The sequence below is a fragment of the Heptranchias perlo genome, chromosome 44 (assembly GCF_035084215.1).
Source record: "Heptranchias perlo isolate sHepPer1 chromosome 44, sHepPer1.hap1, whole genome shotgun sequence".
Classification (NCBI taxonomy): Eukaryota; Metazoa; Chordata; class Chondrichthyes; order Hexanchiformes; family Hexanchidae; genus Heptranchias; species Heptranchias perlo.
This window is the reverse complement of record NC_090368.1, coordinates 3,863,215-3,890,724: the sequence shown is the minus strand read 5'-3', so window position 1 is coordinate 3,890,724 and position 27,510 is coordinate 3,863,215. Positions and strand designations below refer to the sequence as shown.

Here is a 27,510-nt window from a genome sequence, read left to right as displayed (position 1 = left end):
TACCTTCGGCTCTGGAATTCCCTCCCTAAACCTCTCCGCCTCTCCTTTTAAGAGGCTCCTTAAAACCTACCTCTTTGACCAAGCTTTGACCTGTGCTAATATCTCCTATGTGCTCGGTGTCAGACTTTGATAACACTTGGGGCGTTTTACTATGTTAAAGATGCTATATAGAATCATAGAAGTTTACAACATGGAAATAGGCACCTTCGGCCCAACATGTCCATGTCGCCCAGTTTATACCACTAAGCTAGTCCCAATTGCCTGCACTTGGCCCATATCCCTCTATACCCATCTTACCCATGTAACTGTCCAATGTACGTTGAATGTATGAATGTACGTTGTTTAGAGCCAAGTTGACTGGGGTCATGCGTTTTACTCGGTTTCTCATCTTATACAACGGTGTCCTGTCATCTTAGTCTATAGGTTAGGTTAATGTTCTGGATGAGAGCCTTCATCACAGCTTCCAGTTTCGATGCATCTGTCTCGTGTGTACAGGTTTCAGTGTAATTTTATGGAGAACTCAGAGCAGAGAAGGTAAATGGACAGATGATCTATTTTGAAGAAACATAAAAGTCAGAGAGGAAGAAAAAGCCTTATTCAAAATGAAAGAAAAGACTTGAATTGGTCACATTTCTCTGAAACATCTTGATGTTCTGCCTGCAATAAATTAAAGGAATCTTACATCACCAGGTTATAGTCCAACAATTTTATTTTAAAATCACAAGCTTTCGGAGATTATCTCCTTCGTCAGGTGAGTAGTGAATGAGAGGTTCTCAAATCGCATATCTTATTTGAGAACCTCTCATTCACTACTCACCTGACGAAGGAGATAATCCGAAAGCTTGTGATTTTAAAATAAAATTATTGGACTATAACCTGGTGTTGTAAGATTCCTTATATTTGTCCACCCCAGTCCATCACCGGCATCTCCACATCATGCAATTAATTAGGAAGTGCAGTGACAGTGTTGCTGAAAGTGGCAGGGTGTTCTGATCCCCAGCACTGAATGTCCTTCACTGAGAACTCATAAAACAGTAATTAGGAAGATTGTTTTCATGTGGTTTTATGACAATATTGGGATAACCAAGTCTAGTACTGCACTGCAATTGAGCCAAGTGACCCAGCAGACATCAGTTTGCCTACAACAGTGACTGCATTTCAGAAGCTCTTTTATTGTTTGTGACGTCCAGAGGACGTGATGGGTACTCTATAACTCTTTTTTAAAAAAAAAATTCTTGGAATGTGGGCATCGCTGGCAAGGCTGGCATTTATTGCCCCTCCCTAGTTGCCCTATAGAAGGTGGTGATGGGCCTTTTTTCTGAACCGCTGCGGTCTGTGTGGTGAAATGGCTCCCACGGTGCTGTCAGGTTAGGGAGTTCCAGGACAGCGGTTTGATACAACCGAGGGGCTTGCTAGGCCGCTACAGAGGGGAGTTAAGAGTCAACCACGTGTGGTGTGGGACTGGAGTCACGTTTAGGCCCAGACTGGATAAGGACGGCAGGTTTCCTATCCCTAAAGGACGTTATTGAACCGGTTGGGTTTTTAACGATAATCCGACAGCTTCACTGATCCTTTCACTGACACCAGCTTTTTATTTCCACGTTTTTTTTTCAAATTGTCACGGTGATTTGAACTTGCGTTCTCCAGATCACTAGTCCAGTAACAGAACGATTACACCACCGTACACGTCAAAGAGAGAAGTCTTTGCCAAGCTGTGTGTGGGGGGGGTGGTGAGGAGAGACATGAGTTGGGGGTGGTGAGAAAGGGCCCTCTTCTGAACCATTCACGTCATCTCTTTGTCCACCAGCCATTGATGGTGTCTGTTTTCCTTCTCTGAGACCCCGACTCTGACTGGGACACGCTCCTGCCAGCTGCACCCTACCTTTGCCCAAGTGGCTGAATGGGTGTGGACCTAGCTGGCGGAGCTATTCGACTGCAGTGGGCATCGCAGCCCTGCCAGATCCCGTCCTCTCCCCAACTCACTCGCTCCCCAGCAGGACACGATGGGTGCCGATCAGGGGTGGGAACTCGGGCTGAATTCCCACTTCCCGCCCTTCTGGCACAAGGATGCTGAGGCCCATTATGGTGCCCACATCCACTGCTCTGGTTGAACTCGGCAAAGACTTGGGGGAGGGGGTAGATACACGAGTCTCCACTACAGAACTAACAGAGGACAGCAGCTGGTGTCATACTCTGGCCTAGCAGTTTGCTCCCAGAGCAGAGTCCAGGGGCCAGGGTTCCCTGATTCTACTCTCTGTTGGGGGGTATACGGCACAGGGTGGGACTGTAACACACACACACACAGACAGAATAGAAAGAGGAAGGGGCCAGAGAGTTTGCCTTTGTGGCTGCTTATAGCAGCCCCCTGTGAAGAGACAACACATTGTGTATTTTTAACAATGTGCCTGTGTTGGAACCAGATGCGAGGTCTCGGCAGTGAAAGTTCAGACGGTACAAGGGGTAACTGATTTGCTCTACGAATCCTTCAAAACCAGAGATCTCAGTCCAGTCCTCCCATGTACGATTAAAGGCGCACCCCCCGCCCCCCCCCCCCCCCCACATTGGACAGCATTGAGTGTCTGACAACCCCCATCCCCTCCTGAATCTCATGCCTCTGGGACCTGTCTTAAATGTCCCATTCTGTGACGGTGGTGGTGGTTAAAGGAAGGGAATAATCAGCCAGAGTTCCTGCTCCAGCGCTCCACTGGAAAGCACCTGCTCGTAAGTGTGGGGCGAGGCCGGGATCAGATCGGCCTGTGATGCCCCATGCGGTTGAAGAGCCCGCCAGTGCTCACCGTGTAGATTGGCCACTTGAACGGGGTACCGGAGGGCAGCTGGGACCAGTGTTCAGATCGTAGAACCTTACAGCACAGGAGGAGGCCATTCGGCCCATCGTGCCAGTGCCGGCTCTTTGAAAGAGCTATCCAATTAGTCCCACTCCCCCCTGCTCTTTCCCCCAGTCCTTCAAATTTTTCCTCTTCAATTCCCTTTACTATTGAATCTGCTTCCACCGTCTGGTTCTTTTGCCAATTATCTTAAATCTGTGGCTGTAAACCAGAGGACAATTAAGTATTTTTGAAGTGTAGTCACTGTTGTAATGTAGGAAACGCTGCAGCCAATTTGCGCACAGCAAGATCCCACAAACAGCAATGCGATAATGACTTTTAGTGATGTTGGTTGAGGGATAAATATTGGTCAGGACACCGGGGAGAACTCCCTTGCTGTTCTTCGAAATAGTGGCCGTGGAATCTTTTACGTCCACCTGAGAGGGCAGACGGGGCCTCGGTTTAACGTCTCATTTGAAAGACGACGCCTCCGACAGTGCAGCACTCCCCTCAGTCCCGATCGAAACTTTTTAAAATGGCGACGGTAAGCTTTCGCCGTGCCGTTTCTGCAGTGTAAACCTGTGCTCCTTTCTAACCGCTGTCTCCTCTTCTCCCCGGTGGTCGCAGTGTCGACAACAGCGAATACATGAGAAATGGGGACTTCCTGCCAACCAGGCTGCAGGCGCAGCAAGATGCCGTCAACATCGTCTGTCATTCCAAAACGCGGAGCAATCCCGAGAACAACGTGGGGCTCATCACGCTCGCCAAGTAAGTGACGCCACCCCGGAGCCTCCTTCCTGTTTCTGTCCCTAAATCTCTCCTCCCTTAAAACCGACCTCTCCGACTAAGTGTTTGATCACCTCTCCTAATATCTCCTTATCTGGCTCGGAGTCAAATCTTGTGTGATGATCGAGCCTTGGGACGTTTTACTACGTTAATGGCTCTTTATAAACGCACGTTGTTGTTGTGCACCCTTCACCCCGCAGTTGGCGGCCGCGCCTTCGGCCGCCTGGGCCCCACGCTCTGCAATTCCCTTTCCAAATCCCACCGCCTCCTCCTCTATGACCCCCGTCCCCCAATACCTCCTCCTCTGGCTCGGCATTCCCTTTGTTTTGGTTATGCCTCTGTTGGAGCGCCTTGGGACGTTTCCCTAAGTTATCGAGAGCCGTGTGCACGCACTTCCAGCAGGAGCAACGGGATAGCGACGAGGAGTCCTGTCTGACTCTTTCCCTCCCCGGCCCAGAGGCCTAGTTGTAGCACCAGCTGAGATCAGCTAACCTCTCACCGACTTGGGATGGAACCTGGCATCTTCCTGGTGCTACTTCGGATGATGCATTTCCCCCCACTCACCCATTTGGGGGTTGTCTCCTTTATTCTATGCAAGCAGTAATACTGGGGCAATAATAAGAAAGGGCCTTCCACGACCACAGGACTTCCCAAAGCGCTTTACAGCCAATGAAGTACTTTTGAAGTGTAGTCACTGTTGTAATGTAGGAAACGCAGCAACTAACTTGTGCACAGCAAGATCCCACAAACAGCAGATCATCTTTTTTTTAGTGATGTTGGTTGAGGGATAAATACTGGCCCAGTACACTGGGGAGAATTCACCTGTACTTCTTTGAAATAGTGGCCGTGGGACCTTTTATGTCAACCAGGGGCCTCAGTTTAACGTCTCATCCGAAAGACGGCACCTACGACAGTGCAGCGCTCCCTCAGTACAGCACAGGAAGTGTCGGCCTGGATGATGGGCTCGAGTCTCTGGAGTAATTTGTTGTAAAATTGGTTTGAGACGGGTCCCAAGTGTCAGCGGCCAGGCTGGGTGGGATCGTGTGTAAAGGTGTACGTCACTGGCTGGACCCTGACACTGGTCGCCACCCACCCAGTCCCCCTGTCGTCCCATCGGGGGCCCACCTTTCAGTGACTACACCCCAACTGACTTTTTACCTCCTGGCACCTCCACCCACTCCTGTCATCTGTTGAGCCTCTCCCCCTCCTGAGCCGATTGTGTACCCGAGAGGCTTTATAAGTGCGAGTTGTTCCATTTTAACAGGGACCACTTTGTCTCTTGCTCTTGTTGCAGTAACTGCGAGGTGCTCACGACCTTGACCCCTGACACGGGTCGAATTCTGTCCAAGCTTCACGCCGTCCAGCCCACGGGGAAAATCAGCTTCTGCACTGGCATCCGAGTGGCACACGTAAGTGAGACCTCCGTGAGAAACGAACTCGAATTCAGACAGCGCCTTTCACCCCCAAGCTTGGCGTCACTGCTACCAAAACTGAGGGATTATATCTATCAGGAAAGATTGAACAGGCTGGGGCTAGAAAAGGAGAAGACTGAGGGGTGACCTGAGAGAGGTCTTTGAGATTATGAAGGGGTTTGGTAGGGTAGACGTAGAGATGATGTTTCCACTTGTGGGGGTGTCCAAAACTAGGGGTCATAAATATAAGAGAGTCACTAATAAATCCAATCGGGAATTCAGGAGAAACTTCTTTACCCAGAGAGTGGTGAGAATGTGGAACTCGCTACCACAAGGAGTGGTTGAGGCGAATAGCATAGATGCATTTAAGGGGAAGCTGGATAAACACATGAGGGAGAAAGGAATAGAAGGATATGCTGATAGGGTTTGATCAGGTAGGGCGGGAGGAGGCTCGTGTGGAGCTTTAACAGTGGCAAAGACCAGTTGGGCCGAACGGCCTGTTTCAGTGTTTTAAATTCTGTGTAATTCTACGTAAATGTCTCCCTCCTTTTTTCAGTTGGCTCTTAAACATCGTCAGGGGAAAAACCACAAAACGAGGATCATTGTGTTTGTCGGAAGCCCGGTGGAGGATAACGAGAAGGATGTGAGTAAATCCGAGGTCATTCCCGCTGGTCCGACCCTCCTGTCTTTGTTTTCAACTCCCTGTTGAAACCTCTCCTCTTTTTAAAAAGCTCGGAAACCTTCGAAGGGACGTTCTCGAATCGGGCGGGAGTGACATGTAATCACCGGCATTTTTACTGCCTCCTGCTGATGTCCCGGTGCCGAGTGTAGAAATTCAGGAGGCTTGTAGCAAGCTGTTGGATGTCAGCCTCGGCTCAGCGGGCAGCACTCGCTCCTCTGAGTCAGAGAGTCGTGGCTTCAAGTCCCCCTCCAGAGACTCGAGCCCCATAATGCAGGCCGACCCTCGCGGTGCCAGGTACTGAGGGAGTGCTGCACTGTCGGAGGTGCCCTGTTTCAGATGAGACGTTAAACCGAGGGCCCTGTCTGCCCCCTCTCAGGTGGACGCAAAAGATCCCACGGCCGTTATTGGAAGAGCAGGGGAGTTCTCCCCAGTGTCCTGGGGCCGATATTTATCCCTCAACCAACACCACTAAACACAGATGATCTGGTCATTATCACATCACTGTTCGTGGGATCTTGCTGTGCGCAAATTGGCTGCCGCGTTTCCTACATTACAACAGTGACTACATTTCAGTAGTACTCCATCAGCTGTAAAGAGCTTTGGGACGTCCTGAGGTGATGAAAGGCACTGTAGAAATGCAAGTTCTTTTCTGTGTTACGCTCACTTCCCCCTCTATATAATTGTACCACCCAGTGTTTTTCCGTAGTTCCACCTCTGATTTACTCAGTCCGAGATCAGTGCTCGGTTGATGGGAGTGGGGCTCGAACCCCATAACCTACTGACCCAGAGGCGCGAGTGCAACCAAAAATGATACAAAGCTCTTCTGTAAAGTTTTTACTCTGGCAGCAAACTGCTTCGCTTACCTCCACCCTCCCCATGCCTTAGAGGGGTTTGTTGTGATGCCCCCCACAGTTGAATAACTTGCCCAGAATTGCACTTGACAAGTGGGCGCCTCAGTGGGGCACCGGAAGGCAGCTAGTGCCCATGGACTACTTACAGCAGCAAAGGTCACTGTGTACAGGACAGGAGGGGGAAAAGTATTAATACTTTATTGAGGCAGCTGCTCTTTATACTTTTCTGTTCCTCACAGTTGGTCAAATTAGCAAAGAGGCTGAAGAAAGAGAAGGTGAACGTGGATATAGTGAACTTTGGAGAGGAGGTGAGTCATGGAGAGATGTGGGACGAGGGGGAGTGGGGAGGGAGGGAGGATGAGGGGGATGGGGGGATGAGGTTATATTTACCCAGGGGCGAGCGGACTGTAAAGTCTGTCTGAATGTTTTAAAAGTCCATTCACACCCGCTGGGGTTCTGGTCTCGTGCGTTTCAGATATCCCAAAGGCCAAGATTACTACGGAATGGCTCGTTTTTATGCTGTGCGTAGCCAAATCCTAAACGTATCCAAACTATTGGTGTTGTGTGTACTGTGCACTGGGTCTGGTTCACGGGGCCCACTGAATGAGCTTTGCTGAAAAGCTGGGCTTGTGCCCGGCCCTGGATATTTCACAGTGAGATGTTCCTCTCCCTTTCCTCCTCTCTCCCCCTGCCACCCTCAGTTGTTCCACTGACCCTGAGACTCCCCCCTCCCCCCACCCCCCCCCCCCCACCAAGCTGCGAGGTGCTGACTTTGTTCCCCTGGTTTGTGCTCATTGCCTGTTCCTGCTTTTCCACGCCTGTCTGAGTGCGTCATAAGCAGAACTTGCCCCTCGTTAATCTTTGTATCGTTCTGTCTGTTTTAAAAGCTCTGAGTTTGTAGAATCGTAGAATGGTTACAGCGCAGAAGGAGGCCATTTGGCCCATCGAGCCCGTGCTGAGTTTGACACAGTGAGCCCGTGTCCCGCCCGGGGTTCCATCCCTGGCTCGTGCCGAGTTAGGTGACGTCACTCGCTGCAGCAGTAGGAAGTGCTTCAGTGGCCTTCGATGCAGTTGTGGGAGTGGAGGGCGCAGAAAACCTGCCAGGGCTTCCCAGCCCCGATCACTGTTCGATAACCAAGCTCCCACTCTCTTTCCGGGAAAGTGCGAGCTGAGCACATGGGTCAGTGGCTGTGATGCCCTCTCAAGTCGAATATCTTACCAGCAGTCGTGTGGAGAACTGCCACTCGGGCGGCGCGCTCCCGGAGGGCAGCTGGTGCCCGAGTGGCAGTCAGCGTTTCCAGAAGAGGGGAGAAAACAGACAAGAAAGGGTCCTTGGCGGCTGTGGGGAGGGAAGGGGAGGGGAGGTGAATTGCTCACTCGGGTTGGCACGTGGACTCGGCCGGTCCGGCAACGCCTCGATTGTAAAATTCTCATCCTTGTTTTCAAATCCCTCCCCCACAATCTCTGTAACCTCCTCCAACCCTCCGAGATCTCTGCGCTCCTCCAATTCTGGCCTCTTGCTCATCCCCCCCATTCCCATCGCTCCACCATTGGCGGCCGTGCCTTCAGCCGCCTGGGCCCTAAGCTCTGGAATTCCCTCCCTAAACCTCTCCGCCTCTCTCTCCTCCTTTTGGTCACCTGTCCTAATATCTCCTCATGTGGCTCGGTGTTAAACTTTATCTGATTACGCTCCTGTGAAGCGCCTCGGGAAGTTTCACTATGTTAAAGACGCTGTATAAATGCAAGTTGTTGTTTGGGCAGTCAGGTTTACGCTGCTCACTTTTTTCCCCTCTTTTACTCTAACTCACCGCTCCCTCCCCCCGCCTACAGGAAGCAAACACGGAGAAGTTAACCGCCTTTATCAACGCACTTAACGGGAAGGATGGAACGGGCTCCCACCTGGTGACAGTGCCTCCGGGCCCCAGCCTCGCAGACGCTCTCATCAGCTCTCCCATCCTGGCCGGGGAAGGGGGCACCATGCTGGGGCTCGGGGCCAGCGACTTCGAGTTTGGAGTGGACCCCAGCGCGGACCCCGAATTGGCCCTGGTAAGAACCAGAAGGGGTTTTCTATTTAAGAGGCCCCTCTGGGAAGGGGTGGAGACCAGACGGGCCCAGGGCAGCGCTGAGCAAACGCAGTAGGCGGCGCACTGCTCCAGCGAGTCGAGGTGGTTGCAGCGAAGAGCGTCGCTGCAGAGGGAGATCCCACGTCCTTCGGATGAGACGTTAAACCGAGGGCCCCGTCTGCCCCCTCAGGTGGATGTAAAAGATCCCACGGACACTATTGGAAGAAGAGCAGGGGGGAGTTCTCCCTGGGGCCAATATATATCCCTCAACTAACATCACTAAAACAGATGATCTGGTCATTATCACGTTGCTGTTTGTGGGATCTTGCTGTGCGCAAATTGGCTGCTGCGTTTCCTACATTACAACAGTGACTACACTTCAAAAAGTACTTAATTGACTGTAAAACGCTTTGGGACATCCTGAGGTTGTGAAAGGCGCTGTAGAAACGCAAGTTCTTTGTGTAAAGTAAAACTGCGGATTTGGCAGCATGGTGATTGATTGATTATTGTAATTATCTCCTCCTCACCAACCCCCCCCCCCCCCCCCCCCGAATCGTGATTTCAAGCCCGACTCCAGCGCTTGAATCTAGGCCGACACTCCCAGTGCCGGTACTGAGGGAGTGCTGCACTGTCGGAGGTGCCGTCCACCGGATGAGACGTTAAACCGAGGCCCCGTCTAGCCGCTCAGGTGGGCGTTGAAGGTTTCACGACTGGGAGGAGAGCAGGGGGCTCCCCTCGGTGGCTGGCCCTGTTTGTGGGATCCTGCTCTGCGCGGTTTGCCTGCAGAACCATCGCGGAAAATCAAAGTAATTCACTGGCCCAGAACCTCTTTTAGGGCGTTTGAGGGATGGGTGACGGTGGGATCGTAAATGAACGTTCTTTTCCTGCGTGCCTGGGGAACGGTTCCGCGCGGTGCTGACCCTCTCGTGTTCTCCTCAGGCTCTCCGTGTGTCGATGGAGGAACAGCGGCAGCGGCAGGAGGAGGAAGCCAGGCGAGCTGCAGCCGCGTCGGCGGTGGAGGCGGGAATAGTGACCCCGACTGGTGACGGTGTGGCTTTAACCCTCTGGGGCCTCTGTATAAACATTGTGGTTAACGGTGGGAGAGTCCCCTCCCCTCCCAAAGACGCTGACTCCTATTTCGCAAGTGCCAGCAGCAGCTCCTGTATCTGCCCCATTTAAGCCGTTCTTAAAGCGCCTGAAGAGCGTCGGTCAGCTATTCGACTGTGCAAGGCGGCACAGCTCTTGTCCTCCCCCCCCACAAGGTCTCCACAGGCCCGTTTCCCAGCTGCGATTACTGGATTGTGATCGGATGCAAGGACCCTGGCTGATTCCCTCCGCCCTAGGCCAATGGTGCTGAGCCCAGTAACACTCCCTGTTGCTGACCTGACTTGAGAGCGCGGATCAAATCTGGGATTTTCCTGCTGTGTCTGGTGCATTTAGCCACTGAACCATCGGGGGGGAGCTCTTGTCCTTTTCCCGCTTGAGCTCTTCACGCACAACCCGAGCGGCAGCAGCGAACGGCCCTGGGTCTCGGCCCGCGGCTCTGCTCGGCCAGGCGGGGGCAGGGCACCTCCTCTACGGGGGGGGTGGGGAGAAGGACACGGGGCACTACAGTGGGCCTGTGTCCTGACGGTCATTTAAGAGCAGAAGTGTCCTGGGAGAGTAACCGCAGGGCAACAAACCCAAACTCCCTGTAAATACTACAGGTCGATCAGCACGTGCAGGCTGTGCCCGTGCTCCGTCTTTTTACGCACGTTTCTCCCCTCCCTCGCTCGCTCCACGTGCTTATATCTGTGTGTCTCTCTCGACCCCTAAGTTACCTTCTGTTAAGAAGAATCGTCTGAACGTTAATGCTTTTTTTCTCAGATCCGGACGACGCTCTCCTGAAGATGTCTATAAGTCAGCAGGAGTCTGCGGGCACTGGTTTGCCTGACTTCAGCAGTATGACCGAGGATGAACAGATTGCCTATGCCATGCAGATGTCCTTACAGGCGCCAGGTACTGCCCACAGCGCGTTCCCTAACCCTGAACAACGTGCATTAATATAGCGCCTTTAACGCAGTAAAACGTCCCGAGGCGTTTCACAGCAGAGATTATCAAACAAAATTTGACACCGAGCCACATGAGATATTAAGACAGGTGACCAAAAGCTCGGTCAAAGAGGTAGGTTTTAAGGAGGGTCTTAAACTCCCCGCCTCTCTCCTCCTTTTAGGGACGGAATTCCAGAGCTCGGGCCGGGCGGCTGAAGCCACTCTTGCCCTCTACTTTTTTAATTCCCTCTTTCCACCCCAACAAATTTCTCCCCTCCTCTCCTGCAGCCGTCTGCTCTTGTCGGTATCCAGTCCCGTTGGGGGTGGTGTTGGGGATCGACCAAGTGGCCTCCCGTTACATGCGGGATATTCGACCACGGCCGCCATCGCAGCCGATGCTGCCCCACACACCCCCCGCTCTCCGGCAGGTACGTTGCTGGATAGCAGGAACTTTGGGTGATTTTCTTTTAAGTCTCCCCCCTCCCCTGGCTGCGATCAGCAAACCCCGAGGTTCAGCACAGGTCGCCCCGCGGACCCTCCTGGTCGGTATAACTCTGTTCCACGGGAAATGCTCTGCAGAGCGCTACAGGGTGGGACTGAAGGTGTTTGTTGTCTGTTTTTAAACTCGTTCTGTTCTGTGTTCCCAATTTAGAGTTCGGCAGCCCCGCGGACATATCCAGCATGGACACCGGCACCGCGATGGACACCTCCGAGGCTTCGGGCAAGGTACTACCGGGCGCTGCCACCCCCCTCCGACCCTGGGCGCTGCCCCCCCCCCATTCGACCCTGGGCGCTGCCCCCCCCCCCATCCGACCCTGGGCGCTGCCCCCCCCCCATCCGACCCTGGGCGCTGCCCCCCCCATCCGACCCTGGGCGTTGCCCCCCCCATCCGACCCTGGGCGCTGCCCCCCCCCCATCCGACCCTGGGCGCTGCCCCCCCCCCATCCGACCCTGGGCGTTGCCCCCCCCATCCGACCCTGGGCGTTGCCCCCCCCATCCGACCCTGGGCGTTGCCCCCCCCATCCGACCCTGGGCGTTGCCCCCCCCATCCGACCCTGGGCGCTGCCCCCCCCATCCGACCCTGGGCGCTGCCCCCCCCCCATCCGACCCTGGGCGCTGCCCCCCCCCCATCCGACCCTGGGCGCTGCCCCCCCCCCCATCCGACCCTGGGCGCTGCCCCCCCCCCATCCGACCCTGGGCGCTGCCCCCCCCCCATCCGACCCTGGGCGCTGCCCCCCCCATCCGACCCTGGGCGCTGCCCCCCCCATCCGACCCTGGGCGTTGCCCCCCCCATCCGACCCTGGGCGCTGCCCCCCCCATCCGACCCTGGGCGCTGCCCCCCCCCCCCCATCCGACCCTGGGCGCTGCCCCCCCCCCCATCCGACCCTGGGCGCTGCCCCCCCCCCCATCCGACCCTGGGCGCTGCCCCCCCCCCCATCCGACCCTGGGCGCTGCCCCCCCCCCCATCCGACCCTGGGCGCTGCCCCCCCCCCCCATCCGACCCTGGGCGCTGCCCCCCCCCCCATCCGACCCTGGGCGCTGCCCCCCCCCCCCATCCGACCCTGGGCGCTGCCCCCCCCCCCATCCGACCCTGGGCGCTGCCCCCCCCCATCCGACCCTGGGCGCTGCCCCCCCCATCCGACCCTGGGCGCTCCCCCCCCCCCCCCCCCCTCCGGCCCCGGGCGCTGCCCCCCCCCCCCCCCTCCGGCCCCGGGCGCTGCCCCCCCCCCCCCCATCCGACCCCGGGCGCTGCCCCCCCCCCCCCCCCATCCGGCCCCGGGCGCTGCCCCCCCCCCCCCCCATCCGACCCTGGGCGCTGCCCCCCCCCCCCCCCCTCCGGCCCCGGGCGCCGCCCCCTCTTATTCTCCCTCCCTCCCAAACTTACATTTTCTAGCAGGAGCCCCATAATTTCCCCCTCCCCAGCCCTAGCCAAGGAGCCCTTGGGCCAACTGCAGCTCTCGGTCCATTGCTCTCCGTGTGATTAGCCAAACCCAGCACGGATATGGATTCAAACTGGGATCTTCCGTCTCCAAATGGCTCCACACCACAGTACATTTACCCACCGAGATATCAGGTAGTGATTCTGTCAAACGGAAGTGTTTATAACAGTTTTTTTTTCCCCCCCAACCCCCCGCCCTCTCTGCACCGGCAGGAAGAAGACAACTACGATGTGATGGAGGATCCCGAGTTCCTGCAGAGTGTGCTGGAGAACCTGCCGGGAGTCGACCCAAACAACGAGGCCATTCGCAACGCCATGGGCTCCCTGGCCTCGCAGGCCTCAAAGGACAGCAAGAAAGACAAGGAGGAAGAGAAGAAATGAGCCTTTGGTGCAGCCCCGGCCCGGTGCTGTAGAGAAGGTTTAAGCAGTGATCTGCATGTTGCTGCTCCGAGTGACCTGGTAATACACGGTGGTAAACATTGCATTCTTTGGCAGTAATAGCTCGCTACAAACGGTAAAAATTGTGCTCATATCTTTTTATTTCTTTCCCCTTCTGTGATATGCAGTGTAAAAGTTCCTGATTCCAAAATGGAAAGTTAATAAAATACACGAGAATTTGAATTATGAATCTCTAATTTTCCGCGCCCGCGTTTTGCGAGGGCCGCACGTCCCAGTGCGCAGAAGAGAAAGGCACAATTCGATTTGTGATTGAAGCCTGAACACCGCGCACCCCTGAGGAGAGTGAGATATGGGTTCACCCCAGTGATCCCCTCGTGCACTAAACTGCTGATCTCAGTTGAGCCACCGGGGGGAGGTGTTGGGCTGAGGGCGGGTCTTTTCTCCCCCCCCACCCCCAAACAGGGTAGGGAGTGAAAATCCCGAGGGAGCGTTGTCCTCGAGTCAGACGCCTGCACCTCCGTCGACCGAGGGTTTGGGACGCAAGAGGGATGGAGAGGTGGGAAGAGTTTCCCCTGATGGTCCAGCCCCCAGTCACTGCTGGTTAGCTTACCTCAGCTGATGTGAGTGGGGTCCCCTGTCCTAGCTGGGTTATAAGCAGGCTGTGGGGAGATCGGTATCCCTGCTCTTAATCTCTATCCAGTGACTGCGGCTCGAAAATTTATGCGGGCTTCGGGTGTGGACAGGTCTTTTTTGGGGTGGTGGAGGGGCCGGTGTTGGTCAGTTATGATGCCCCCCACAGTCAAATTGTATGCCAACACTGTCTACGCACGCACAGGGCCACCAGAGGGTGCCTGTGGTCCTTGTACCGCAGGAGAGGGGGGAGAAGAAAATGGAGGGAGGCAAGGTTGGGATGTGCCGATGGCATCGAGTCACTGACGTGGCCCGTCGTCGACCCACAGGACCGGTTTGTTCTGACACGGACCAAGACCCTGGGGGGGCAGCCCTGCGGAACCAGCCCGTGAATACGGCAAACGGCAATTGATACGAGCTCAATTGCTAAATTTAAATCTGAGATAGATAGCTTTTTGGCAACCAAAGGTATTAAGGGATATGGGCCAAAGGCAGGTATATGGAGTTAGATCACAGATCAGCCATGATCTTATCAAATGGCGGAGCAGGCACGAGGGGCTGAATGGCCTACTCCTGTTCCTATGAATACAACGTGCAGAGCACTTGGTTACAAACTTCACATCGGGTTTTTAAAAAAAAGACTTGCATTTATACAGCGTCTTTCACCACCTCAGGACGTCCCAAAGCGCCTTACAGCCAATGAAGCACTTTTTGAAGTGCAGTCCGCTGTTGCGATGTAGGGAAACCGCGGCAGCCAATTTGCGCACAGCAAGATCCCACAAGCGGCAATGAGATAAAAGACCAGATCGTCCGTTTTTAGCGATTGTTGGGTACCGCAGTGGGAGGAGAGAAATGAAAACTGAGGAACGGGCCGGTGAAAAGCGGACTGACAAGGGGCAAGAAAAGTAGAAGGGTTTGAGAGGAAGGGGGTTTAGACCCACCTGATGCCTCGAACTGTTGAGTGCCCATGAGTGGACGGGCGGAGATCTGCAACTCTTACGGTCAGTTCCCAATCTGACCGATTATGTCCTTCTGCCGGTGGAGCCTGGTGCTCTGTCCCTATCGAGGGGCAGATTGCACACTAAACAAAACGGTACAGAGGAGATTTACCTGAACGGCACCGGGGATGAGGGACTTCAGTTACGTGGAGAGACTGGAGAAGCTGGGATTGTTCTCCTTGGAGCAGAGAAGGTTAAGGTGGAAATTTAATAGAGGTGTTCACAATCATGAGGTTTTGGTAGAGTAGACGAGGAGAAACTCTCCAGCGGCAGGACGGTCGGTAACCAGAGGACACAGATTTAAGATAATGTGCAAAAGAACCAGAGGGGGAGATGAGAATTTTTTTTTAACGCAGTGAGTTATAATCTGGAATTCACTGCCGGAAAGGGAACCCAAGCCTAATCTATGCAACCTGTCCTCATAATTTAATACTTTTAGCCCTGGTATTATTCTGGTGATAGTGTGGGGTGTTTGTTACTGGTGGGTCACCAATATTCTTTAGGGAAGGAAACCTGCCGTCCTTACTCTTATATGTGACTCCAGCCCCACACCAACGCGGTTGCCTTAACTACCCTCCATAGTGGCCATCGCAAGCCATTCGACTGTATCAAATCCGCTGCCAGTCCATGAAAGCCCATCACCGCCACCTGAGGGCAACTAGGGGATGGGCAATAAATGCCGGCCCTGCCAGCGATGCCCACATCTCGAGAATGGATGGATAAAGAAGGAAGGCAGCTCGGCTCTTGATTAAATGCCAGCTGGATTTGCACCACCGTCGAGGCTCCAACACAAGGAATGGCCCCTCGGCCATCGTTTCCCTTTAATAAACGACGTTGGATGCGTAAACCTCCTGTTTGGACGTTGTAGTTTTAGTTGATCTGTGTATTGTCATTAGTGATGGTGATCTGCCATCACTTGCTGCAGTTGTAACATTTCGAAATCTGAATCTTCCGTAGGCTGTAAAATCAAAGCAAAGAATATCTTTCTAACAGGCCATTTCTAGCAAATTCCTCGGGTTTTTTTACAGAATATTTAATACTCAAGGTAAGTGGTTCCCCAAGTGTATCAATTTTCTGTGAAAGGTCCCATGGCACTATTCCAAGAAGAGCAGGGGAGCTCTCCCCGTGTCCTGGGACAATATTTATCCCTCAACCAACATCGCTAAACACAGATTATCCGGTCATTATCACATTGCTGTTTGTGGGATCTTGCTGTGTGAAAATTGGCTGCTGCGTTTCCAACAGTGACTACATTTCAAAAAGTACTTAATTGGCTGTAAAGCGCTTTGGGACGTCCTGAGGTCGTGACAGGCGCTATATAAATGCCTCTTTCTTTACTGGAGCGGTCCGAGTACAGCTTCTTCAGGAGAGGAGGGAGCGAGAAAAATATGCACAACCACTCAACGGGAAAAGTAAACCTTCAGGGCTTGCAAGAGAGTCGAAACGATATTTTTTTGAGCCATAATTGTACCTCGAGCAAATTCCTTCAGCAACTCTTGTGGTCGCTGGCAGAGCTGCGAGGGGTGGTCTCCATTGAATAAAGGACCCTTTTAGTGCTGGAGGGGAGCGAGTTGCTCAGATTACAGACCCGCAGCTCAGTTGGCGAAATGCAAGTCTGAAGAGTCACAGTCGAGTGAGAAGACCTCTGAGCTGGTTGGGCAGAAGTAACACAGAGCTCTGTTGTGTGATGCTGTTACCTCAAAATTATTGCAAGTCTGCAGGTAAGGAGGATTTACATAGAATTTACAGAACAGAAACAGGCCATTCGGCCCAACTGGTCTACGCCATCAGTTATGCTCCACACGAGCCTCCTCCCACCCCACTTCATCTCACCCTAATCAGCTTAACCTTCTATTCCTTTCTCCCTCATGTTTATCGAGCTTCCCCTTAATCTATACTAGCCTCAGCCATTCCATGTGGTAGCGAGTTCCACATTCTCACCACTCTCTTGGTAAAGAAGTTTCTCCTGAATTCCCTATTGGATTTATTAGTGATTATCTTATATTTATGGGCCCCTAGTTCTGGTCTCCCCTACAAGTGGAAATATCTTCTCTAAGATTATGAAGGGGTTTGATAGGGTAGATGTAAAGACCTCTATCGGGTCACCTCTCAGTCAATTTTCTAGAGAGAGACAAGGCTCAGCTACAACATTAAATAAAGGTTCTTTGCAGGTATCCACTGAAATGATCCCCTGCCAGTATTCAACCAACATCACGTTGTTGGGTAATGTAACTTGATACGTGCAAACACCGTTGCCTCACAAATCATGTTGATCCATCACTTGTCCTTGATGTTGTTCTGGTGTACCAATGAAAATGCAGCTCGTCCCTCCCCAAATTAAGACCGCACCCCTTTAATGTTTTCACTTTATTTTAATCTTTCCTGCCCGTTTCATACCCTCCACTCCCGAAATTGCAGACAATTGTGTCCGTGGGCCGTGTCTGTCCTCTGGCACCGTGGCCCATTGTTTACAGGTGAGCCCAGACTGAGGGCACTAAGAATCTATTCGACTGTATGGGGCATCACATCGGTGTCTGATCCTGTCCTCGACTGATATCAAAGCACCTGCACCTTCCAGCAGGAGAGTGACTCGGAGCAGGAATCCTGGCTGATTTCTACCCCCCCTAATCCAGGTCATTGGGGCTAACTGAAGCCCCTAATGCAGCACTGGCTAATTAGCTAACTTAGCAGAGATAAGGAATACTGCCGGGGACAGTCCTGGCCGATGTAGCTCAGTAAATACATTTAGCCACTGAACCCTCCATTTTAATCTTAGTAAATTGGGGCAAAAGGTAAAATACTGCCAGCTAATTCCAACTGAGGGAAAGCCCCTTTGTTAATGGTCATCTGCGGGCTGATTGGTCCTTTTCCTTGTCAATCATGTCGCCCTCTCCGTATCTCTAACGCCAATTGGTTGCCGCCGCCATCAATCAAACCCTGCCTGCGCTTTTCGTGTTCCGATTGGCTATTGACGCTGTCAATCACCGGCCCCCCTCCTTCCAGACGGGCTGCGCGACGAGGGGGGCGGGGGCGAGCGTCATGACGCAGGCGGGCCGGCGCGGCGGAGGATTGGAATTGGCGCAGACGCAGTGCGGCTGGAATGTTGTGTGTGCCAATGTATCAAGTGTGAGCAACGAGTGAGGAGCCACGGGGCGCGACTGACAGGGACACAGGGACATGGAGCCCTTCCTGCGGGGCTGCAGAGCCGCTTTAAACGTGAGTTGGGTGGGAGCTGTGTGTGTGCCTCTGTCTGGGGGAGGGGGTGTGAGGGTGAGGAGGAGGAGGGGGTGTGAGGGTGAGGAGGGGGTGTGAGGGTGAGGAGGAGGAGGGAGGGTGAGGAGGAGGAGGTGAGGGTGAGGAGGAGGAGGGGGGTGTGAGGGTGAGGAGGAGGAGGGGGTGTGAGGGTGAGGAGGAGGAGGGGGTGTGAGGGTGAGGAGGAGGAGGGGGTGTGAGGGTGAGGAGGAGGTGAGGGTGAGGGTGGGGTGAGGGTGGGGTGAGGGTGAGGGTGGGGTGAGGGTGAGGAGGAGGGAGGAGGAGGAGGAGGGGGGTGGGGGTGGGGAGGGGGAGGAGGAGGGGGGTGGGGGGAGGAGGAGGGAGGGGGGGTGGGGGGAGGAGGAGGGGGGGTGGAGGGAGGGTGAGGGGGGGGAGGGGAGGGGAGGGAAGGGGGAAGGAGGGGGGGGTGAGGGTGAGGGGGAAGGAGGGGAGAGAGGGAGAGGAGTAGGAGGAGGAGGTTGTGCCTTCTGGTTAACTGTCCAGCTCATTGGCACCCACGTTGCCTTTTCACCCTGCTGTGCCACTCTTCAGACAGTGCAGTGTGAGTAAGGATGTCCCTCTGTCTATAAGACCCGCCTCCCGTAAACTTGAGCTCCTCCAAAACTCTGCTGCCCCCCCCCCTGTACCCTAACCTGCACCAAGTCCCTTTCACCCACCCTGTGCTCGCTGACCTACATTGGCTCCCGGTCTGGGAACGCCTCGATTTTAAAATTCTCGTTCAATTCCCTCCGTGGCCCCCCCCCCCCCATCTCTGTAACCTCCTCCAGCCCTCTGAGATCTCTGCGCTCCTCCAATTCTGGACTCTTGCGCATCCCCGATTTTCATCGCCCCACCGTTGGCGGCCGTGCCTTCAGCTGCCTGGGCCCTAAGCTCTGGAATTCCCTCCCTAAACCTCTCCGCCTCTCTCCCCTCCTTTTAATACGCTGCTTAAAATCTGCCTCTTTGACCGAGCTATTAGTCACCTGCCCTAATATCGCCTTATGTGACTTGGTGTCAATTTCTGTCTGATTTACGCTCCTGTGAAGCGCCCTGGGACATTTTTGCCACGTTAAAGGTGCTATATAAATGCAAGTTGCTGTTGTGATACCCGTGGGGCAGTTTTCTCAGGCTGTGTAACAAGGTCTGAGGCCTCACCGGTGTTGTAAAGTGGTCCATGTTGTACTGTGAATCTCACTCACTCGTGAGTGAATCACTGTGTAATGACACTGTACAAGAGCTTCTCCTTTTCACTGGAAGGTGCATAGTGTAAATGTCTAAGTCTTCTGCTCTATCACCGTCGCCTCCTGATGTTGCGGGCGGACCTTCTGATTGTACTGTTCCGTTGTCTTGTCCAATTACGTTCCCGTGAAGTGCCTTGGGATGTTTTTACTGCATTGAAAGTGTTATATAAAAAGCAAGTTGTTGCTGTCTGGGCGAATGTAACTTTAAGAGATGACATGAGTGAGCGAGTAACTTCCCATTAATGTTGGTCCGACGTGATGCATGTGTATGTCGTAGAATGATACAGCACAGAACGAGGCCATTCAGCCCATCGGGACTGTGCTGGCTCTTTGTAACAGCTAGCCAATTAGTCCCACTCCCCTGCTATTTCCCCACAGCGCTGCAAAATTTTCGCTTTCCAATGGCCTTTTGAAAGTTACTATTGAATCTGCTTCCACCGCCCTTTCAGGCAGCGCATTCCAGATCAGAACAACTCGCTGCGTAAAAGAATTTCTCCTCATTCCCCCCCCGGCCCCCCACCACTGGCTTTTTTGCCAATTATCTTACATCTGTGTCCTCTGGTTACCGACCCTCCTGCCCACTGGAATAGGTTTCTCCATATTTACTCGATCGAAACTCCTCGTAATTTTGGACAGCTCCATTAAATCTCCCCTTAACCTTCTCTGCTCTCTGGAGAACAATCCCCAGCTTCTCTGGTCTCGCCACATAACTGATGTCCCTCCTCCCTGGGAGATTGGCAGTGTGTTACGCACCGTGAGGCAGAGGGTACGCTGTTTTGTAACAGTAGGGATGTTATCGATAAGGTGTGCTGAGTCAGTTGTCTTAGCCAGGACTACAGGAGGAGGGAAAATGATCGGCCTCAGCACTTCTGGGCTACTGAAGACGAGCAGGGGAGTTCTCCCCGATGTCCTGGCCAGTATTTATCCCTCAATCAACATTACTAAAAACTGATTATCTGGTCATTTATCTCGTTGCTGTTTGTGGGATCTTGCTGGGCGCAAATTGGCCGCTGCATTTCCTAGATCAGAACAATGACCGCGCTTCAAAAGCGGTTTATTGGCTGTAAAGCGCCTTGGGGGGTCGTGAAAAGGCGCTTTACAGCCAAAAGGCAGGATATTTCTTTGCTGAGGGAGTGCTGCGTTGTCAAGAGGCGCTGATCCCGTGGATGAGACCGTTAGACCGAGGCCCCGCCTGCCTGGTTCGGACGGCACTGTTGGAAGAAGAGCGGGGGTAGCTCTCCCCGGAGCTCCGGCCAACATTTCTCCCCCCCCCCCCCCCCCCCCCCCAAACAACCAAAACAAAAAAAAAAACGCCATCTTAACTGGCCGTTCCTGTCACGGATCAGTTGTCCTGTTTATATGAAAGCCACCGCACTTGAGAAGTAATCCATTGCGTGAAGGGGTTTTGATGTGATTGAGGTGTTGCGTAAATTGGCAGAACTCACCCGGCCCTGGAATGGGGTCACGCTGATAGTCTGCTGACTGAACTTGTCGAGTTGTTATAGTTGAGTTGCCTGCCTATCTGCCAGCTACTTAACAGAGATCGAGAGAGGTCACAGACGTTAGACGGGGCTGGAAAGTTCTGCTTGTTTACTTGGTTGAGAATGCCGGCAGGGGGGGGGGTGCGAAATTCCTTCTAGGTTGGAGGCCGGTTGAAGGATAAAGCGGTTTGCATTCATATAGCGCCTTCCACGACCTCAGTACGTCTACAAAGCACTTTACTGCTGATGAAGCACTTTTTTTCCCCCCCGGAGTTGAGTCACTGGGACAATGTAGGAAACGCGGCAGCCAATTTGCGCACAGCAAGATCCCGCAAACAGCAACGAGATAACGACCCAGATCATCCGTTTCAGCGGTGTTGGTCGTTGAGGAATAAACATTGGCCCCAGGACACAGGCGAAGAACGGTCTCTCGAGTGAGGTGCCACGGGGTGGCCGCGCAGCCCCTGGCCCCTTCCCTTGCCCGAGAGTCAGCAGGAGCAGGGAGAGAAAAGAGTCAGTGCGTTAATAGGATGACTACTGAGATCATAAAGGCTCTTCCATAGGGAGCAGGCTGTTATAAATTGGATGGCCAGGGGGTGAGGGATAGAATACTAGAGCCTGGTCTTCAGTTGCTTCCAAGCCTTTATTCACAGAGCTCCACATTACACCCACCACACCCTTGATCAACTCTCATAAATGAATACGAGAGAGGTCTCAATTGATATGCACCACTTAAATACAATTAACACTAATTGATATAAATCACATGGATGCAATTAACACGGGAGGATGCCATTCCATTAGATAATGGCTGATCTGCACCTTGACTCCATCTACCCACCTTGGTTCCATACCAACTAAATTATACCTTTAATTAATTAATTTGTGTCAAAGCTACACTCCCGCCCTGCCTCACCTGAGGTCTCCTACCTGCCAGACCTGCTATGGATTGGGTACCGCCTTTTATCTGCTGATCCAGTGGCCGTACTGATGGTTTTAGACTCTTTCTTCCCTCTTTTTCTCTCTTATTAACTTTCCGTTTCCACTGGTTGTTTTATTTTTAAAGTTGAGTGTTTTCCTTACACAGAGTGCTGATGAGGTGATTGAGAGTATTGGCTAACCCCGTGATCCGTGGGAGTGGAATTTGCACTGTTGTAATGTGCAGATCACTGGAGCTTTTCCTTAAGGTTAACGGCCACTGACAGTGACTCAGCTCTCTTGTAACATATCTCCTCCAAACCAGTTCCTCTGATGAAGTCACCCAACCATGATCAACTGGTTTTTTCTTATCCTCTAGACTTAGTAAAATAATAACCCCTGGCGTTTATTTGGCAGGTGTAGCTTTATGAACACTTCCCGGTTGCTGTAAGGAGGGGAAACCGAGGCCAGGCAGCAGTAGGGGGCTTAGGAGAGATGAGTGAAGATAGGTTTCGAGGAGGCGTTTAAACATTGGGAAAGAGAGGGAGTTGCAGGGAGAAACGAGGCATGATGGACTGAGACTGGAGCTCTCCCGCCTCTGAGTCAGAAGGTCGGAGACTTGACCACGTAATCCAGGCTGACACTCCCAGTGCAGCACTGAGAGAGTGCTGCACTGTCGGAGGTGCCGACTTTCCGACGAGACGTTAAACTGAGGCCCCCGTCTGCCCCCTCGGGTGGACGTAAAAGATCCCACGGCACCATTTGAAGATCAGAGAGTTCTCCCGGTGTCCTGGCCAATATTTATCCCTCAGCCAACATCGCACAAACTTGCAGCTTGTGGGAGCTTGCTGTGCGCAAATTGACTGCCACATTTCCTACATTACAACGGTGACTACACTTCAAAAAGTACTTAATTGGCCGTAAAGAGCTTTGGGACGTCCTGAGGTCGTGAAAGGCGCGATAGAAATGCAGGAGTAATCTAAAAACGTCTTGGGAGAGAGGAATATTTGGAGGTACGATGACGATTCTGTAATGGAGTGGAGATAGATTGGAATAAGGGAGCGCGGTTAGAGGTGAGAGAAGCTGATTAAAGACAGATTCTGTCTTTAGTCTCTTATAGAAGGGCACAGATATTGGGACACAAAGGAAGGCAAATCCCAGCAAAGTGTCAGCAAAATTGAAGAAGCCTTTTCGCGAGTATGTTGGGGCACGGCCTGAGGACACAGTCAACACTCATTGGCCGCGAGATGAGGTTCCTTCAATTGGTTCTGACAACCCCCAGAGCTAGAGGAAGCTCAGTGACCTACATTTGTTTTTAAGTAAGGGAATAGAATCTATCTTTCCCGCAGTGATAGCAGAGTCCAGGGTTGTCGTCCCTCGCGTTTAGTGCGCTGCATCGAATGAGGGAGAAGTGTGACCCAAAAACGGTTGGCAGCGCGTGGCACGCGGTGAGGGGGCTGATCTGGGCCCAGCTCTTCTGAAGTGGGAACAGTCGGTGGTTTGTGTCGAAGTGGAAATAAATGGAGCTGGTGGGCGAGGAATTCTTGCCCGTGTTGGTTTCAGTAGTTTAAAGGCTGGCTCCTTTGGCAGGGCTGGCATTCCATGAGCAAAACAAAGATCCCGATTGTGATTAATGCTCGAGGAAGCCGAGCCCGACTCTTGTTGCTGGGTCTCGAGCTTAGCGACCGGTGTCGGACTGTTACAGTGCAATGTAGAGATGACCCCTCCGCTGGCTCGGCTGGTTAATACACCCGCCCAGTCCGTTATCGAGCCGAGCAGATCGGGATTTCGTCCCCGGTGTATGCTGGATTTGCTTGATCAACTCTGGGGTGCTTCAATTAACCGGTGCCCCTGGGCCTGCGGTGGGGGGGGGGGGTGAGGGGGGGGTTGAGGGGGAGGGAGGCAGGGAAATAATCAACCAGGGTTCCCACTCCCGATCACACTCTCCAGTGACTCCTGCTGGAAAGCTCTCGTGGTGCCAGGTGAGGATTGGGACAGGATCGGGCTCGGCTGTGATGCCCCAACCGGTCGAATAGCCTGATAACACAGTGAGGACTGTGAGGGTACCCAGCACCCATGGGGCTGCACCCTAGCAATAATCAGCACCTGCGCAGAGGAAGGGGAGAGGAAGAAGTCTTGCATTTTATACGGCCTCTTATCATGTCTCTCAGAGAGGTCCCAAAGTGCAATCAATTCTGCAGTTAAACGCAGCAAGGCCCCACGAACAGCAGTGCCGTTGGTTGAGGGAGGAATATTGGCCCAGGACACCGGGGAGAACTCCCCTGCTCTTCTTCCAACAGCGGCCGTGGGATCTTTAGCATCCCCCTGATCAGGCAGATGGGAGCCTCGGTTTAACGTCTCACCAGAAAGACGGCACCGCTGACAATGCCGCACTCCCTCGGTACCGGCACTGGTGTTTCAATCAAAAGAGGTGGGGGGGAATAAATAGAACAAAAAGGAGGTGGGTATTGACGTAACCAGGATGGTGTAGGGGAAGTGAAAATGAGATCAGTGAGTGACAGTCATGCTTTTCTATCTCTGGTTCTTTCAGAATGAGGTTCGCGAGCAGAGAGCATCTAAAAATTCACACTGCCGCAGAAAATCATGACCGACACGAGAGATTTTTCCTGTTCTGTTCAAACGTTAGGTGCCGATACCCTGAAGGGAGGTTCCTGAGCCCAGCCCAGGGTGTGTTGAATCAGGACTAGTGGAGATGGTAACCCAGTGATAATTCAGTGCCAGCTGTGTGTGTGTTAATCCAGCTTTCCTTGTGCAGTTGGTCTCAGTAATTCTTCCCAAACCAGTACTCTTAATGAGCTCTCTTGATTAAACAAGAGGTACTTAAAAATCAAACTGAACGGTGCAAAAATAAAGTCCATTAATCGCAATTGGTGTTCCTCCATTGTTTCACCCAACTCCCTATTATTTATGCGTGAATCTAGCACATAGGAACAGGAGGAGGCCATTCAGCCCCTCGAGCAAGTCCCGCCATTCAATTGGATCGTGGCTGACCTGTATCTTAACTCCATCTACCCGCCTTGGTTCCGATACCACCAACAAAAATCCATCAATCTCCGATGTGAAAATTTTCAGTTGACCTAGGTGAGTGCTGACAGGCTGCTCAACCATGGTGTGCGTCACAAACCATTAGGAAAGTTCGTCCGTCCGTTCCCCTCCCCCTTTCAGATCCTAGGTCTGTCAGCTGATCTCAACCGGGTGATGTTTGGGGGGATGGGGGAGTGGAGGAGGCTGCGACAATTGAGCCTGAATGCTTCAGGAAAGGGGATAAATCAACCATGGTTTGCCTCTCCCGATCGCCCTCCAGTTTTGGGAAGTGTGTGGAAGTCGGGTGAAAAGAAGAGAATATACAGCGCCTTTCACGGTCTCAGGACGTCCCAAAGCGCTTTACAGCCAATGAAGTGCAGTCACTGTTGTAATGTAGGAAACGCGCCAGCCAATTTGCGCACAGCAAGATCCCACAAACAGCAATGAGATAAATGACCAGATCATCTGCTTTTTAGTGATGTTTGTTGAGGGATAAATATTGGCTCCAGGACACCGGTGGGGAGGGGAACTCCCCTGCTCTTCTTCGAAATAGTGGCCGTGGGATCTTTCTCTGAAATGGGGACTTGAACCTGCGACCGTCTGACTCAGAGACGAGGTTGCTGCCCGCTGAGCCACGGCCGACACTTTGAGGGTGGGAGCCGGTCCGGTAGGATTTGGGAAGCCACGTGGTAGCCTTCAGGAAGATTCCGGCTGGGGGGGGGAGGGAGGGGGGGGGCGGGGGGAGCTGAGGCGCACCCGGTTGAATAGCAGCGGGTATGTACATGACGACAACCTGCCTGAAAGGGATGGCTAGTTATTGACGAGTCTTTCCTCGCCTGTCAGGTCGATGGGGAGGGGAGTGGGGAGATTTATTTTCCCTGTGCAAGAGTGTTTTGGTGATCTGGGCACTGAATGTAGGTCAGCCTGCTGTCACCAGCTGCTCTCTCTCTCATCTTTGCGAAAGACTGCAGAGGCAGAAATGAAATTGGGCTTTTTGGTGATTAGTTACATGTAGACATGAAACGATTACTGTTCTCGGATTAACTCTTTCCGAGGACGGTGCAGCCTGTGACAGCTCTGACGTGGGCAAGCAGGCGACTGATCCGTGCCCAAGATTTTTGACGCATTCCACCCAGGACGGGCACCTCCCAATATGGACGGAGGGAATGAGTCGCAGCTCGATGCAGGTTTCAACACCCCTGATCTGTGCTCAGTTAGTTAATCTCATTTCGGGGGGCCAGTAATTGTTCTGCAATTAATAGGAACTTGCATAAATAATAGGAACTTGGTGTCAGCTGTGTGTAACACTCGTGCCTCTGAGTCAGAAGGTCGTGGGTTCAAGTCCCCACTCCAGAGACTTGAGCACAATATCCAGGCTGACACTCCCAGTGCCAGTACTGAGGGAGTGCAGCACTGAAGGAGGTGCCGTCTTTTCGGATGAGACGTTAAACCGAGGCCTCGCCTGCCCCCTCGAGTGGATGTAAAAGATCCCATGGCACTATTCGAAGAAGAGCCGGGAGAGTTCTCCCCGGTGTCCTGGGCTAATATTTATCCTTCAACCAACATTACTAAAAACCGACTATCTGGTCATTATCACATTGCTGTTTGTGGGATCTTGCTGTGCGCAAATTGGCTGCTGCGTTTCCTACATTACAACAGTGGCTGTACTTCATTAGTTGGAACGTGCTTTAGGATGTCATGAAAGGCACTATTTGTTTTACGTGTAGGTTGAATTCCCCTGGTCGTCTTCGAATAATGTGATGGGATCTTTTACGTCTGACCGAGAGGGCAGACTGCGTTTAATGTCTCAACTGAAAGACGGCACCTCCAACAGTGCAGCACTCCCTCAGTACTGCACTGGGAGCGTCAGCCTGGATTATGGGCTCAAGTCTCTGGAGTGGGGGTCGAACCCACGACCTTCTGACCAGAGGCGAGAGAGCTACCCACTGAGCCATGGCTGACACCTAATATGGTATCCACAGTCGGGAACCCTGGCTCATTTTCGCCCGCTCCCCTTCCTCGCTGGGGACACAGGCCAATTTTTTATTATGGCGAGGCCGGCATTTATTGCCCATCCCTAATTGCCCTTGAGAAGGTGGTGGTGAGCTGCCTTCTTGAACCACTGCAGTCCGTGTGGTGAAGGTTCTCCCACAGTGCTGTTAGGGAGGGAGTTCCAGGATTTTGACCCAGCGATGATGAAGGAACGGCCGATATATTTCCAAGTCGGGATGGTGTGTGACTCGGTGGGGAACGTGCAGGTGGTGCTGTTCCCATGTGTCTGCTGCTCTTGTCCTTCTAGGTGGGAGAGGTCGCGGGTTTGGGAGGTGCTGTCGAAGAAGCCTTGGCACGTTGCTGCAGTGCATCCTGTGGATGGTACATGCTGCAGCCACTGTGCGCCGGTGGTGAATGGAGTGAATGTTTAGGGTGGTGGATGGGATGCCAATCAAGCGGGCTGCTTTGTCCTGGATGGTGTCGAGCTTCTTGAGTGTTGTTGGAGCTGCACTCATCCAGGCAAGTGGAGAGTATTCCATCACACTCCTGACTTGTGCCTTGTAGATGGTGGAAAGGCTTTGGGGAGTCAGGAGGTGAGTCACTCGCCGCAGAATACCCAGCCTCTGACCTGCTCTCGTATCCGTAGCGCTACCTCGGCTGAGATCAGCGATCAACAAGCACATGGATGGGCCCTAGGGCTTTCCTGATTTGTATGGCTCAGAGATGCTCTACCTCTGCCCACTGGATAGCCCCAATGTGATTTTACTGTGTGCCTTAGCGTGCTTTTCTCTCCTCTTTCAGCTATGTGAGAGGGGAGGCCTGGGAGTGCACGTTGTCCTGGGAAACGAGGCCTGCGATCTGGACTCCATGGTTTCTGCCATTGCATTTGCTTACTTCCTAACCAAGGTTAGTGTGCACCTCTCTCTCTCTCTCTCACTCACACACACGATGCTATCACTGGGCATC

At 53.1% G+C, this 27,510-nt stretch overlaps 2 protein-coding genes and 1 long non-coding RNA gene across 8 annotated transcripts in view; 2 read left to right on the top strand and 1 right to left on the bottom strand.

Moving 5' to 3' along the window:
- psmd4a (proteasome 26S subunit ubiquitin receptor, non-ATPase 4a) overlaps positions 1-13,209 on the top strand; it is a 13,694-nt gene extending 485 nt beyond the window's left edge. Inside the window, exons 2-10 of the mRNA XM_067975935.1 lie at positions 3,453-3,593; positions 4,906-5,020; positions 5,580-5,666; positions 6,796-6,864; positions 8,387-8,602; positions 9,559-9,667; positions 10,486-10,617; positions 11,302-11,375; positions 12,802-13,209. Of these exons, the coding sequence (XP_067832036.1) occupies positions 3,453-3,593; positions 4,906-5,020; positions 5,580-5,666; positions 6,796-6,864; positions 8,387-8,602; positions 9,559-9,667; positions 10,486-10,617; positions 11,302-11,375; positions 12,802-12,969 (1,111 nt within the window). The 3' untranslated portion in view covers positions 12,970-13,209. The remainder of the gene's footprint in view (positions 1-3,452; positions 3,594-4,905; positions 5,021-5,579; positions 5,667-6,795; positions 6,865-8,386; positions 8,603-9,558; positions 9,668-10,485; positions 10,618-11,301; positions 11,376-12,801) is intronic.
- Positions 13,110-19,835, bottom strand: LOC137306624 (uncharacterized). The gene is made up of 2 exons (XR_010958915.1): positions 19,023-19,835; positions 13,110-15,573 (listed from the first exon to the last, which is right to left on the bottom strand). It is a non-coding gene; the product is annotated as an uncharacterized lncRNA (long non-coding RNA).
- The window catches only part of prune (prune exopolyphosphatase), a 24,240-nt gene continuing 14,431 nt past the window's right edge, over positions 17,702-27,510 (top strand). The window contains exons 1-2 of one of the 6 annotated variants that reach the window (XM_067975930.1): positions 17,702-17,831; positions 27,346-27,450. In XM_067975930.1, coding sequence (XP_067832031.1) covers positions 17,793-17,831; positions 27,346-27,450 — 144 coding nt within the window. In that variant the 5' untranslated portion in view covers positions 17,702-17,792. Of the gene's footprint in view, positions 17,832-21,947; positions 22,521-24,216; positions 24,610-25,512; positions 25,766-27,345; positions 27,451-27,510 lie in introns of those variants that run through there. The other 5 variants (XM_067975932.1, XM_067975933.1, XM_067975929.1 and 2 more) reach the window with 5 other exon arrangements.